General features: G+C 36.3%; 1 protein-coding gene across 1 annotated transcript in view; it reads left to right on the top strand.

Annotated features, from left to right (window-relative positions):
• NETO1 (neuropilin and tolloid like 1) overlaps positions 1 to 15,810 on the top strand; it is a 98,094-nt gene extending 82,284 nt beyond the window's left edge. Inside the window, exons 8-11 of the mRNA XM_057699827.1 lie at positions 10,212 to 10,325; positions 12,409 to 12,967; positions 13,939 to 14,013; positions 15,286 to 15,810. Of these exons, the coding sequence (XP_057555810.1) occupies positions 10,212 to 10,325; positions 12,409 to 12,967; positions 13,939 to 13,999 (734 nt within the window). The 3' untranslated portion in view covers positions 14,000 to 14,013; positions 15,286 to 15,810. The remainder of the gene's footprint in view (positions 1 to 10,211; positions 10,326 to 12,408; positions 12,968 to 13,938; positions 14,014 to 15,285) is intronic.
• Positions 15,811 to 16,068: the final 258 nt, after the last annotated feature.

Raw genomic sequence — 16,068 nt, 5'->3', positions numbered from 1 at the left:
GTATTAGAAAAAAGATCAAGCTATAACTTAATAATAACACTGGATATTTTGACTGATAACTAAGTCATATTGGAACATAGAGTTTTGGAAGCAGATATTGATTTTTCAAAAAAAATATACGAAGATGATGAAAGAGATGAAGAGAAGATGCACAAATCTATTTCTGGCCTCAAATCTGGTCAGCATTTTTCAAGTAAAATGACATTTCCTCTAATTGCATAGCCCAAGGGCTGTTTCACATTTAAAGTATGATGGCAGGGAAATTATTCCATTCTTTTTGGGAAAAACAAAACAAAACATTTGTTTGGGGAGGCAATTCTAATGGCCAAATGTATTTAACTTTTTTTTTTTACATTTTCTTTTTCTATAATTAGAATCTTACCATTAAAATGATATTTAGCAGCAAGCTATTCATTTTTCAATCCAGTTTTTGAAGTCTCTGAAAGCTAACTCAGATGCTTCCTCTTAATTGGGATCTCTCATGTTTTAGATATTTTCTTCCATCAAGTTCATTAAGAAAAGTTTAGCTATTCCTTAGAAATTAAAAGCATTGTTAGAATTTAATGAGAAGATGGCATTTCATATCCATTTTACTTCTCAAAGAAGTTTTGTTCCAATATCTAGGGGACAAGTATTTATTAAGGACCTACAATATGGCAACTTTGTTCTGAGCAGTGGTAAATTAGTGAACAGAACAACTCCTTTGCCTCTCATTCTTTTAAAAGGAAGCTAACGATGTACAAGTGTTAATTTAAAAAAACATGAACTTGAATCCTAACAAGCGCTGTGGAAAAACACAACACGGGGTACCGTGCTGGAGAAGGATGTGGATGTGAGTGCCCAGGGTTGTCTGGGGTGATCCTTGTGCTCAGAAGGAAGCTGGGTAAAGATTTGGGGGTAAGCAAAGGGGTACTAAGGAGTTTGGGATTTGACTTCACTTTATTGGGAAGGTGTTGGCATGTTTTAAAAGGGGATGAAACTCCATCTGATTTACACTGAAATGGCCAAGGCTTCTCTGGCCGCTGTGTCCCTGGATCTGTGTAGGAGACCACTGGTGAAAGGTGACTCAGTCATACCAGTGGAGACCCTGACCCTAACCCTTACCAAGAGCCGGAGTTGAGAGAGAGCTGACAGACCTACAGGACAGTTTGATGTGGGTGTCGGGGCAGAGAGGACTCACGGATGACCCTGAGTCTTTAGCCTGGACAGTGAGGGAATGCCACTTATTAATGTGGGGAGGGTGTGTGAGGGCAGAGTTGAGGCAGGGGAGTGATTAAGAGGAGTGCGGTGATGACTGTCATCTGAACCCATCCAGCTATATTCCACGTGAGACGGTACTTAGAATGCCAGGTGGGGACGTTTCCTAGGGAGTTGGATGAACAGAACAAATCTGGGTCTCAGATAGGAGTCAGAGCCAAAAGTTGAGCCCATGAGAATGAACCTGAACCCAGCCTCTGTACCCAGACACCAAATTAAATCTTGGAGACAGAGTTTTGGCTGAAGTAGAAAAGAATAACTTTATTGCTTTGCCAGGCAAAGAGGGCCACCGTGGGCTAATGCCCTCAAAGTGTGTCTGGACCTGGAGTGGGTAGTGAGAATTTTTATAGTCATGGTTCAAAGAGGCCGTGATCAGCTTGTGGACTTTCTTCTGATGGGTTGGTGGTGAGGTAAGTCAGAGTCAGCATCAGGTACCTTCTGGTTCCACTGGGTCTGGGATCTATGGGCTTGTGGGCAGCCTATAGAGTGCCACCTGGTGGGAGTTTCAGTATCTGCAAAACAGCTCAAAAAGATAAATTATATCCCTTGAGGGGGAGCCCATACCCTGCCCCTAGGCTGCTCTATTGTTTCTTTAGACTGGTCTTCCCTTCCCTAATTAGCATCTGTTTAAACCTGCTCATTGGAACTCAGAGAAGTTCATGGAGGCTGAATGAAGCCTGTTTCCTGTTATCAAGAAATCGGGGACACGGGAAGGCTTTTGTACCCAGAGCCCTGCGGGGCTCCTGCTGGGTATCACCAGGAGCCTGCCGGCAGGGGTCAGCCTAAAGGCCTCAGAAGGCAGAGAAAATCACCTTTGTCACCTAAAGATCAAAGTGATTATTGAATAAAAGTAATTGAGTTTTTAAGTGTGCCAGATTTTGCTATTGAGTATAGATTAGTTACCTAACTATGTAATGTAGGTACCTATCACATTTACATAATTATAATAACTTTAAGCTTTGTTTCCATCTCTCAGGCAAAGAAAGTGATAGACTCTAGAGCATCTTGAGTGTCAGAAAGTTTTAATAAATCAATATCTTCAAGGGTGATAAAAGCTGAATTCAGGAAATGAAGCAAGGACTTGTAAATGTACTCCAAGCTCTTTCCTTGTTCTGAGGCTTCTCCATGCATTTTTTGTGACCATTTCCATTCCAAGTTATGACTGGGAAAATAAGAATAAAAAAGAGCAGAAGTAGAAGACTTAAAGATGTGCTCTGTGAGTATGTATGTGTGCGAGAGTGTGTGTGTGCGTGTGTGTGTCTACTCCCACATAGGCCAGCACATAGTGGGGTGAGCTTTTGATAAACCTCAAATTAAAGCTGCTAAAAGGAAACAATTTGGAAGAAGCAGGAAGCAAGGAGAATACCTGTGGAGTGAAACAAGATTTGGATTGGAGGCTGGGAGACTGGGGCGGGGGTGGGCATGGCAGCATCTGACCTATAGCCCCAAGCAGTTTTTAAATTATATAATGAGTTTTAAAGAAAAATAGGATTGAGCATCACTTCTATTTCCAAATTTTCTTGATGAAATATGATGTAATTTGACTTTGAACTGATCTACCAAATGATTGTTTTATCAACCAGAAAGCACAGGTATTTGAAATATCAGTGTTTCAGAGAGAAATCTGACAGTTTTAATTTCCCTTTTGTTTTAATTTTCCCTGAGTAGTATCTCAGGGATTCCTGGACTTGGAAAGAAGGGTAGTGGGTGAGGAGAGAAATAACCTAATAGAATGAGCATTAGGTTGGTAGCATTAAACAGCAGGAATGAATTAAATAGCTTTTAACTATGGAATTGGAACAATATTTATAAACATGTGACATGACACTGAAAAATGCTGGTACACCCATGATTAACATTATAAAATATACGTTTCGTGATTCTTTATTATATTTTAAAATAAAATTTCCTTTGTTTTGAGTGTGATTGCCCTTCTTCCTCTTGTCCTCCTCTACCTAAATAAAATATGCCACAAATTCATTTGGTTGTCTCCCGATAAAGTTTTTACCCCTTAGGAATCAGCAGTAAGTAGGTATAAAGGCTTTGGGATTGAAACTCTTATTTCCCCGAAGAATGGTAAATGCTCGCCGCCTAGTGGCAAGAATGGGAATATACAAAGATTTAAAAAGAGAAAAAAATTGCCAAAAAAAAGCAATGAATTCAGTGAAATTCTGAACTCACTGAGAATCTTTAAATATAATAAAGTATAAATATTACGTGAAAACTATTCTTTTACTGGTTAAAATTTGAAAGATTAAATAGACTTTTTTGGATTAATATTTGGCTTTTTTTTAATGAAAAGTTATCAGATTTTCTCAATAAAAAGTAACTATATGTGTGTATGTGTGTGTATACCACATAGGTATAGGTATATATAAAAAAATTTCCCAACAGAAACTAAATATAACTTGTAAATATCCTAGAAATAGTCATTGCTAACATGTCAGCTTAGTATTTCCAGTAACATTTTCATATGTATGTTTGCATGTGAGGCTTTATAATTTAAAACAATTTGTATCCTTATTTTTCACGCAACTGTATACCTCAATAATTTCCATAGTATTCTATGACCCGTTAAGAATTAAGAATCCTACCACTCTAATGAGTTTTGAACACTGGGGCAATACTTGCCAAGTTTTTGTTTTTGATTTTGTTTTTGTGTTGTCTATTAAGTGGTATACAAATAAAATTGGAGATATTTGGATTCAACAAGGTTAAACATACGCTTTTTGGAGTATGACTTCTCTGAACAAGGCACTGAGAATCACTAGGAGGGTGACACACAGGAATGAACACTATTTCCTAGTCTTGCTACTCTGCAGGACACATCTATCTCCCTTGCCAGAGCAAAATGTTGTGTTAAATTTTGTTCCCAAAGAATTTGTTTTGAAATATTTGGATAACTGCTCACTTAAGACATTTTAAATTGGAATTTTAAAATTGGGCTTAAAGGACCTTTAGATAATTTCAAAATCCGCGTTTGGGTATTGTGTTTCTCTGTACTGAAAATTCTGTTAATACAGTTGTGGGACAAATGTCACTTTTATCCAAACCCCAATTTCATAGGGTCACTAAAAATTTCAGAACACTTCTGGATTTACATTGGAACCAAAAGACCAAGATCTATTCTCTTTTACACATTGCTTGCCTTGGTTTTCCAGGATGGGACGTATCTCTCTTTACAATTTGGTGTGAGAAAATGCATATTATCTTTTTTTTTAATTCCCATTATATTTTATACATATATATTTATACATAGAATATATGTCTATGAATTATATAATTACTACAAGTCATAATATGTAATATAATGCTACAACATATATCATCATGTATAATTTAGTGGCTATTTTGGCATTATGGTGAATTTGCATTTTGGCAGGACTCATTCCATGAAGATACCACTCAAAAGAAAATGCATGTTATCTTGATGGACTTGTTATTCTGTGAATGATGGAATATCACAGATACCTTATACATCTAAGCCTTCCTCCTATAAAGTAGTACAAACATTTAAAATCTCCCTTTGCTATTGTATCAATATTTAACATGCATAAATTCTGTTTTGTTTCTTTTTTAGAAATAAACTTTAATGATATTTTACACTGGGTATGAGTATAGCAAAGAAATATGTAACCCCCCAAGATGTTAAAATCGCTTGAGTGTAACCCCCCAAAATATTAAAATAACTCTGTCAGGAAGTCATAGTTTTAGGAAAGTCCTGGGCATGTCCTAGAAAGGTGTGTTCGTTGTGTACTTGGATATAAAAAATGGAGACTGGGTATAGAGTATTTTTTTCCTTTTTACACGTGAACAGTACAATAACGTAGAATCAAAGACCTTGGAGCTGAAAGTCTCTGGTGTATTGCTGATTTTGTTTTCACATTCAAGTATATTACTAAGCTCATACGATAACTTTTAGGAGAGCAAGAGGATGAAAACCTTAACTTCTGCAAATTGTAAAGTTAATCGTTTGTATTATCTGTTGTTGTGCTACTTCGTGTAATATCAGGAGTAATTTAAAACCACTTTTTGAATCATAGGAGGGAGTTGTCCATTTAGCCCTTGGGACTGAATTTTTGTGAAATCCATGGTGTGCTAGATTAAGGACTTGCAAGAAGATACGGTAGGAAAATTATTAAAATGAGTATTCCCAGTCATTTTTGAGAAAAAGATGTTTGGTTTTGCATTAATTTATTTTTCAGTTTCTTACAAGTGGCTAAAACCTGGGTGTTGTAGAGTTGGAACTCACAAGTGGGGGGGATGCACTGGTGTGGAATGTCCAGCAGCATCCGTTTAACTCTGGTCAGTCCCCATAAAGTAACAATTGTTAAATATTTTAAATATTACTCCCAATGTCATATCTTACTGATCTATGTAGCGTAATCCATTTGTTATTTGTATTACACTATTTTACTATCTAAAGCATAACTATCTGCTCTTTTGTTACATGAGAAAACAAACAGTTCCATGTATAACTCATCTTTTTAAACAGCATTTATCACATGCTCTTCTGTATGAAGTGCTGTGCTCTGTTCTTTCAAATTTGCATTCTCAGTCTTAAGAGGTCTGTGAGTGACTGTCCTCACTTTACAAGTTAGGAAATTTAATATAAATCACTTGTTTGATATCATGTATCTCCTGAACTTAGCCCCATTATATAGATGTAAACTAAAACTGGAAAAATTTAAGGAACATTTGCTCAAGATCACACAACTTAGAAGTGGTGAACCCAGGACTCAATCGCAGACATTTTGACTCCACGGCCTCTGTACAATACTTGCCTTTTAGAACAGCTTACGATGACAGCTACAATGCTTGCGTCCATATAGCTGGTACTGTCCTACATTCTTTGCATAGTTAAATCACTTAGGGAAATATTATGCGTCTCTCTATTTTACAGACGTGGTAACTAAGTAAGTGTTCATGGAAGCCGTGATCTCTCCTTAAGGATTATCACTCCTTACACTATGAGATGCAACCCTACCCTCTTTAGTGTTGTCAGAACACTACAACCCCAGGATGAGGTGCCTGGAGAAGCACTCTCTAAGCTTCAAGTTCATGGACAGTTAGCCTGGTCCAAAAAGGATGCTTTGCACAATTGTGTATGTGTTAGTGCCTGAGAGAAGAGGGGACAATTTGAGAAGACTCGCTTGGCAGTGTTAAAATATCCATTTTCTATGTCATCTGAATGATTGAAATCAATAGCAATGCTGTGCTTACACATACGGCATTCTTTTGGCTGACTAGATTATTTCGCTACATTCCGTTTCTGTCTTTTCTCGAAAAGAGACACGCAGATTAGATCTGGATGACAGAATGGTGATGTTCAGCAAACCCTTCTGATGAAGTGAGGTTGCAATAGCTGTGCTCATTCTGTCTAAATATGCTTTTAAATAATTCAGAGTCAAAAAGCAATGCAAATACTTTCTTCTACGTACTTCGTTTTTAACATCACTATGAGGCTGTGTGCTATTCTGAAAGCAACAGAAGACCTAGTCCCGGAAATAAGTTGTTTCATCTGATCATGGAAACTGCCTGTGTCAGAGACTCTGAATTTTGAGGATTACTTTCTTAGCTGCCACTTTATTATAAGTGAACCTTAATTTGAGTTTCTTCCAGATAATTTTAGGAAATAACAGGGCTGGTTTTTAAGAGCCAATAGCTTTTGACAATGTATGTTGAATTTCCAAGTAGAATAAGTCCTCTAAAAACTGGTAGAACATATGCTTTCTCAGCAATAGTAAGAGAGCCAAATAAATGAATGAGATGTAGTTTCTGAGAATATCACAATTTGCATTGTATTTGAAGACCTTGGTATTGAGGGTTAATTCTCCACCAATAAACCCACCTGTGAGAGGTCTTCTGCTCCCTGGAATACTCAGGTTGGCAGCCGGGCCAGAGCTAAACTTTTGCTCACTGATATTAACCAATTAAAAATATCTGTTGGCTATTTATCACAAGTATAGAGATATTAAGCCATATAAGACATTAAACATAAATTTTTTAAAAAGCATGCCCCTAGCCTCAAAGAACTCGTGGGGAAAGTTGATAAGCATGTACTAAATGCTAAACTCCTTTAAAAATTGTGAGTAGAATAGGATTTAAGGAAAAGCTAATTTTCTGATAGATTGGAATATTTCAAAACCAATCTAAACTGTGTCTAGATAGTACACTTCTGATATGATTTGGACAGCAGAGGGGAGAGTAGGTATTCCAGGACAGAGGGAGGGACCGACCTGTGTGGCCAATGAGACAAAGACCTCAGGAGCACGTGGGGAGCCATGGGAAATGCTTATGTGCAGAGTGTATATACGCAGACATCCTCGAAGGCGCAGGGAGAATGTAGGTTGATTTGGGAGGCAGGGAGGTGCTACTTTATTGTTTAAGCAGAAGGTAGAAATAAGAGTCTTTAATGAACTGTTGTGCATCCGCATTTATATGAGAGAAATAGTCAGACATACAATATAAAAAAATTCAGAATCCAATCTATTTTATTTTTGTACCTTTGAGACAAAGAATTAATTGGTTTCTTAGCCACTGCAAGATTTGCTTGTTTGTTTTTGTTTGTTGTTTGCATAGCATTTCTATAAATGTTAGCAAAGGTAAGGAAGAAAAGATGGAGTAATACTCAGAAGAAAATAATTTTTTAAGCGACAATGACTTCAGTTAACTGGCACATTTGCATAATTATTTGATGTAAATTATGCACGTTTGCGTAATTATTTGGTGTAAAGTCGTGAGTCAGGAATATGATTTATTGACAGTCCTGCATGACCTGTTCCATTCCCAGTCAAACAACCAACATTTAATGATAACTGATACTAACACATTGATTGGTTGTTTTGTAAGACATTTTCCCAGCTACTAAGCAGCCTAAACAGAAACAAAATTACATTTGGAGAATTTGAAATCCAGATCTCTAGTGCATTTACTAACATGCTGTTCTACTTCACTGTTACAGAATGCAATGACATTTTTATCTACATATTTAAAATTTTAAAAACAAACCCATCCTATTTAATAGTAATTGTAATAAATTTTCCAGCTCATTCTGGAAGGTCAATAAATATTTATGCTCTTTTAATGTTAGTCTTTACTTGCTGGATTAACTGTGCTTTCAAAACCACTGCAATTTATCAGGTAGTGTTTTTTATATTTTCTGCTAAAGCAATTTGCAGCTGCTCTAATCTATTTGCAGAAAACTCCTTCTGTGTTCTGTGTACACATTTTGACAACATTCATTACCTGCTAAACAGACCGTATCAGTTCTGCAAAATAGTTGACTACAGAAATTCAAATTTAGTCCCTTACCGAAAAGCAGATTTTGCAGTAATAGATTGGATCATTACATTTTACACTGTAAAAGCGTTACACCATGCTGAAAGCAGGAGCCCAATAAAATGTTAAGCATGATACTTTTCTTTTCAAAATGACTGCTGCATCTGCATCTTTTCTACTCTTTAATACTTTGTTTTTCAAAATGACTATCACATCTTTTTTACTCTTTAACCAGGGACTTAAAGGCAAACCAAGAAGAAGGAAGAAGAAAATTCTCCTGGGAGTTGGGACTTGGGGAAGAGGGGTGGGGGGAGGGACTTGGAGAGTCTGAGGGATGCCAGGCTCAAGTTACCCTTGTCTTTGCCAAACTTATGATTTTCAAGACTTAATCATTTTTTTTCCATGATTCCTCTAGGAGTGTTAAAATATATTGCTACCTTGTGCAAAGCATTTTCCTAACAATTTTGATTAATACAGAAAATACATTGAAAGAAGGCAACTTTCTTAAAAAAAAACAACAACCCTGCACTGTGTGGCTTTGAAGGTGAAAATTAATTATAACATGACTGCACTGCTTACATAATGTTGATCATTGATAAAACTTTACTGATTGATGAAACACTATAAAGTATGCATTCTGTGTCTACTATGTTTTTCTAGAATGGCTATCCTTAAAAGGGTCACAGAACTATAATTGAAAAAAAATAAACGCTAACATTACATTTTATTAGATATGTGGGATGATTGCAAGGATAAAAACAAAAATTACTTTAAAGTACTGTCTATAAACCATAATTCTTAGTGCAGCATTACTCTGAACACTCATTATTATAAATAAGCAATTACTCTGATAATGAAAGAACTGTATTTTTTGTAATATTGAAGTCATATCTAACATTAGACTTTGCTGTAATAGACTCGTCACTCATTCTCTTATTTCTATAGCCAAATTGTATACTTCTTGGAAGTCTTATTTCACCTCCCAATGCCCTAAATGTGCATTATAATCTGGAAAGCATGGACCATTGTACCTAAAGTTAGTAGAACATGTGAAATATATGCAAAGTAGGCTAATTTCATCACCGTTTATATGTTAAACATTGATGAGAATAATAGATATTTTTCTGATGTTCAGAATAAATTTTCCCTTTATTTCTTTGCTTTTTTCATATACTTAAATAATATTATAGGACTTGATTTAATATATACTTTCTTCGTTAGTATTTTGTAAGCATAAACTTTCTAGAATATTTCAATATTCCCTTTAAACTAATTTTTTTTGGCACAGGACACTAAATTTATACATACAGTATTTCAGTGTAAATAATGTTATGTACGTGGTCAGTGCTTAAGTTTTGCTAAATGAATGCACCGAGTTAAAAAAAAAAGGAAGAACTCGTATGGATAATGCAGTTCATTTTTTTGATGGAAAACCTGCCATGCCAGTTTTATAAGCTGAGCATATCTAGAAGAACGCCAGCTCTGTTAGCAACACAAGAAATAATTACTGCTATGGCAACACTTCTGAGAATGGAATGTCAGTCTTATCATTTATCTCAATTTGACGGCAAATTACCATACTAATCTTTTTGTTTTTAGATTTGTAATGTGAGTGATTTACAACTGAGCATGAGTTAAAGCTTTTTTTCTCGTCTTTTTCTTCTCCTTTTTAGCTCCCTGTGAAGGCAATACCTTCTTCTGCCACAGTAACATGTGTATTAACAATACGTTGGTCTGCAATGGACTCCAGAACTGTGTGTACCCTTGGGATGAAAATCACTGTAAAGGTAATCATTAGTCCCTGGAATCTGCAAAATCCCTCTACCTGTAGCGTGGGAAGAAATTTATCCAATGTTTATACGCATCAGACAGTCTTAAAAATAGATTGTATATTGGCTTTATGAACTTCCCGTATGTTTTATAATTGATTTGTAAGCTTTTTTCTTTGCTTTTACTGGTGCTGTAACCTGAAGTTTCCGCATTCGCTAATGCACAGTGGACTATCCTTAATACCTGAGTGCTCATTGGCGCGTCTCCTTATTGGAGCCTGCAGCACTATGGACAGGGCATAGGGGCTTTTCATGCAAAGCAGGGTTTCCTGTCAAAAGATTTTTCATCTGTGCTGCAACTCACACTTAATTCCAGTCTGTCTTCACCAGACATTGTGCACATACTCTAGAGATAAAAGTGCATCGAAGGAACATTAGGGCTTTCAGGTACCTAAAGCCACGTATCTCGACTGCGATTTTCCTACCAAAACGCCTTTCTTCCTTTCCAATGAGAATCGCTTCCATTGTTCCAGCTTCCTTCTCTAGCCTGTACACAAAAGTTTGTTTACATAGAGAGCAACCCTTGGCTTGGTTATGAATGTTGCAAGTTTTGGTTAAGTTCAAAGTGCCACGTATGCTCTTTTGTTCAGATCCAATATTAACCAATTTGCAAAGGAAAAGATATGGGCAAATAACCCTCCATGCTTAAAGTCCAGTATCTTCTATTAAAATGCCCTCTGTGGATAGAAGCAGAGAGGCATAGCCACGGTACCCATGGTTCACAGAGTCAATACGAAAAGCAGATGCAGAATCAACTATGCTGAGGATGTGGGCAGTGCTCCGTGTTGTGTCCAAGGAACCACTTTGGAATGGCTGGGGAATTTTTTGTGAAGAATCTCATACAGCACTGTTAGTGATTCGCTTTACTTGCCTAAAGTGGGTTTGTTGCCACGGTTCTTGTGGCCCACCTCTCTCCATGGACAACGCCTCTGCACCACTGCTCTGGATGGTGGGGTGGGGGAGGGGGCAGTGGCTCAATTCTCTGGGAGGAGCACCCCTGCTTTATGAAGAAGGCCCTGGGTGAGGACGGAGAATGGTGACATCTGGTCTTCTCAGCCTGTCTCTTCAGGTGGCTCCCCACTGTGAGTGAGCTGCGGCAAGTGTGATGGGGGCCCTGTATCCTCAACCTACTGTGCCTGGTGTGGACCTTCTGTCCTACCATTGCGGCCTGGGAGGAGGAGGGGAACTTCCCACATCCCACCACTCCCGCCTGGAACAGAGCATCTGCTGTGTGGATCAGGGGTGGAAAGGGCATTGAGAAATGCAGGTGGCTTCCCCTTCCTGGGGAGGTGGTGTCGCTCCAGACGGGGGGCTGTCGGTAGAGGAGCCTTGTGTTACCTGAAACCACCCAGGGTAGAGCTTCTATTGGGATGAACTGAGAGTTGGGGAGCTCAAAGGCTACCGACTATCCCTGTTCATAAAGAAATTCAGTAGATTTTCTTAAATAAATGTACCTCCCTTAAGACAATTTCCAGAAACTTTGAATGTTATTTTTTAACATTTACTGTAATAGGAAAAGACCTGTAGAAGCCCTCATGCCAACCTTCCAAAGTGTCCAAAGTGTTCATCTTAAAGTGTAATCACCTTTTGGTATCAAAATACTGTTACTTTGACTTCAGTTATCCACATCAGGAATAAATTCAAAACAATTTAGGTATATTCATCTTCTCATTAATGGAGTTTGTGGGTTTTCTTATACTAAGGAGAAGAAAAAGAATTTCCCGTTTTTCACATGACCAATTAATTCCCAAATATCATCCTAAAGGTTTTATAAGACCTTCTTCCAAACATATATTTACGTTTAAAGTAGGGATGCTGTGCAAAGGGAAGGCTGTTTCTAAGGCTAGAAGATAGGGCTCTTATGAACAGTGAAACCTTTTGTTTCTTTTTAAAGACTTGTTTACCTTTGAGACCATGAAAGTTTTATGCTCAGCCCGTTTCATTTTGAAGTTCTCAACGTACGCCTTGACTACCTTCTTAACGCGTGGTGGGTTGTTTCTTATTTTGTTTGTTTGTTGTTTTCACTCTCCTCAACCTGTAGAGAAGAGGAAAGCCAGCCTGCTGGACCAGCTGACCAACACCAGCGGGACTGTCATTGGCGTGACTTCCTGCATCGTGACCATCCTTATCATCATCTCTGTTGTTGTGCAGATCAAACAGCCTCGTAAAAAATATGTCCAAAGGAAAGCAGACTTTGACCAGACAGTTTTCCAGGAGGTGTTTGAACCTCCTCATTATGAGTTATGCACCCTCAGGGGGACAGGAGCTGCAGCTGACTTTGCAGATGTGGCCGATGACTTTGAAAACTACCATAAACTGAGGAGGTCCTCTTCCAAATGCATTCACGACCATCACTGTGGATCACAACTGTCCAGTACGAAAGGCAGCCGCAGCAACCTCAGCACAAGAGATGCTTCTGTCTTGACAGAGATGCCCCCGCAGCCCGTCAAACCCCTCATCCCGCCCATGAATAGGAGGAATATCCTCGTCATGAAACACAACTACTCCCAAGATGCTGCAGATGCCTGTGACATCGACGAGATCGAGGAGGTGCCCACCACCAGTCACAGGCTGTCCCGACACGATAAAGCCGTCCAGCGGTCAGTATCTATAGATTTTTTGATGACAGCTATAACCTGAGGACTGAAATGCTTCCAGAATGTTGTGTTCTATTTTGTCTTCATATTTCAGTTTTTCCTTTTTTTCATGACTTAAAGCATACTATTTCAACTTTGCCTCTTCTTTTGCTTTTTCCTTGCTATCCGTACTTTTCCTAAATCCCATTTATGTACGTGTGTGTGTGTGAGCACACACAGACCAAAGAGATTGTGTTTATTTCTATACATATATAATATTTATTTCTATGAAAATTATGACTTCAATTTATACTACAAATTTATATTGCTAATTTGCTTCCATGAGGTCATAAATGCTGCTCCAATCAGTATTTATATATTTTGAGATATGATATGATATTTGGAAATAATTGCCTTACCAAGATGGTTAACTCATCTTGTTGAATAATTTTAATGTAAAAATAACATATTTTGCAATATAATGTATTATATTTTTGGTATGAAAATTAAAATACTTTTTTCCACATATCACATAAAACATTATAAAGTGCATATGATAGCATGGTATGATAAAACATTAAACATTTATATTTAAAAGTAGCAAGGATTAGTAGAAACATTTTTCTTTTAATATGAAGACAATATTATTTATATTGTATTATTAGCCCTATATAATTAGTAAAAGTCTTGAGGAAAGAAAATTTAAATTGAAAAAAAAATATTTTAAATTCCCAAATCCAATCTACTTATGTTTTGTTTTGCATGTTTGCTAGCATTTAGTTTGTTTTATAAATGTACATACTTCCTCAATTCATTATATATTCTCAAAACCTAAACTACTTTTAGTTGATTTAATATTTTTGCATGCTGATGGAAAAAAATCTGTTTCCACACTTTTATGAATTTTTAGGAATGCTTTTAAGTAACTATTTGTGTGCATATTTATTTTTTGTGAAAATATTACTTTGTTGAATGAAATAGCCATAACATTCCAGGTTCTGCCTCATTGGGTCTCTAAGCAAACATGAATCTGAATACAACACAACTAGGGTCTAAAAAGAAAATTCAAGGTAAGCAAATGCCCTTGGTTCCTTCTTCCACTTTGTTGTACTCTGTTTTGTTTTGTTTTGTTGCACTTGTCTTGTAGCTTTTTAGGGAATGTGCTATTTACTCATTATTTCTTGAGATACATGTTTCATAGCATTTCACAATTAAAAATATACTGGATTCAATGCTGATGGAGGGATGATTCTTAGTAGACATATCTTTAAAATAAATGTTAATATTCTTACCATCAAGCATTGCACTACAATGTTATTTAAAAGGATGTTAAGTTAATTTTATATATTTTAAGGTAAAGATACATAAATTGGTGAACTCTTAAAAGAAATACCAGAAGAAACCCAAGGTTTTCATAATTAAAAATTTGAATACTCTCTCAATATAACTGAAGTCAATATATAAAGCTAGTAATAATGGTATCGATTGGATTTGGCAATATTCTACTCAAAACTCACACGCTAAGTATTTTGTGGTACTTATACAATTTGTGCACTCTTACTTTTGCATGAATATGTAGCTTATTTCATCAAAATTAAATGCAGCATGTTGTCAAATTTTATAATATAAAATTTGAATGCTTGATAATGTAAAATGTTCCGTAAATATCGGTTGTCTGTGTGTACATCTATTTTGTCATCGGGTACCATAATGGCTTTATTTTTAGCACCTAATAGTCTATATCTCTATTAGACTAAGTTGTCTCCAATTAAATTTGCTTGACAGTTTATCTCTTCAAAACTCTTCAAACCTATCAACTATTCTTGAATTAGGTGACTGCATTTCCATGCTCTATATTACCTTGATAAATTGGTGTATTTGTTTGCATATTTCATTGGGAGAAAATGTTTTAACTGTGTTTTATTTTCAGAGAAGAACTATTTATACAAACATGGGGACTGTGAAAAGAAAATTCTATAGTGAATTGTGAAAAGTGGACATATTTCTAAATTCATTCCACTGCCTTTATCCAAACTTAAGAATTACAGACATTTGTTATTCCTTCGGCAAGACATCCCTGCTGCACAATGATATGTTCATTTCGTAATTTGGTTGCTGGCCACCAAGTGCTCCTTAGTTTTTAAATACATTTTGAGATTTACTGGAAACTTGAAGAAATTAGTTCCTGATTAAGACTATCCCAACTTTATTTTTACTGTCAGTTTCACTTTGTTTCTATGTTGTTTTATGTCTTTGTTAGATAATTGTACTTTGTGTGATATGTGAAAAAACACAACTTTGGATGAACTTTGTGTTACATGTACATTGTTTTCATTATATAGACTGCTTGAGAATAGTGCGTTCCTGAGTGATTTTGAACTGCTACAGTGAAAAGTGAAAATATGGACCATGGAAACACCAGCTAGAGGTTTTATGGACTATAAACATCTGTTGTATTATGATTAAATACAGCCAAAAGTATCAAGTAAAATTACTAGATTGCAATAAGAAAAATCTCATTTTTTTGTCTTTCCTATATACCCCCATTTCCTTTTTTTTTAATCAAAGGAAGATACCGAGTTTCAGAAATAGTTTTGAAATCAGGTATTTTACTGTTCATACCCTTCAATAGAAATGATTTTTGATTAAGCACTTAGCAATATGATTGATCGACAGTTTGAGAAAATACCCTGCATGTCAGTAGTGGATATCTGAGTTGGAAAAATATCCTTTTTATTAGACACATTGTAAAAAGCATGCATTCTCCAGTACTGCTGTTACTCTTCCATTTCCTTGTGTCATTTGCTTGCTACTTGTAAATTTTTATATAAAGATATATAAAAATGTATAATAATTTCCTAACTTGAGTTAAGAGACATGTTTTCTTCTATTAGAGTGATAAAAACTGACTTACGTAAGTACACATTTTATAGCAATTCTTTCCACATTTTAGGCTACAGGATGTCCTTTAGTATTAAGGCATACTTCTTCAAAATTTGATTTCTAAGACTTTATGGAATATGTTCTCCTTTTTAGAATACGAAAGTCTTTTTCAAATGCTTCAAAATCACAAGCCCTTTTATGACCCAAATTATGCAATTCCGAGTTGTCATATACTCAGGCAC

The sequence above is a fragment of the Hippopotamus amphibius genome, chromosome 11 (genome assembly GCF_030028045.1).
Source record: "Hippopotamus amphibius kiboko isolate mHipAmp2 chromosome 11, mHipAmp2.hap2, whole genome shotgun sequence".
Lineage (NCBI taxonomy): Eukaryota > Metazoa > Chordata > Mammalia > Artiodactyla > Hippopotamidae > Hippopotamus > Hippopotamus amphibius.
This window is presented reverse-complemented; position numbering and strand designations above follow the sequence as displayed.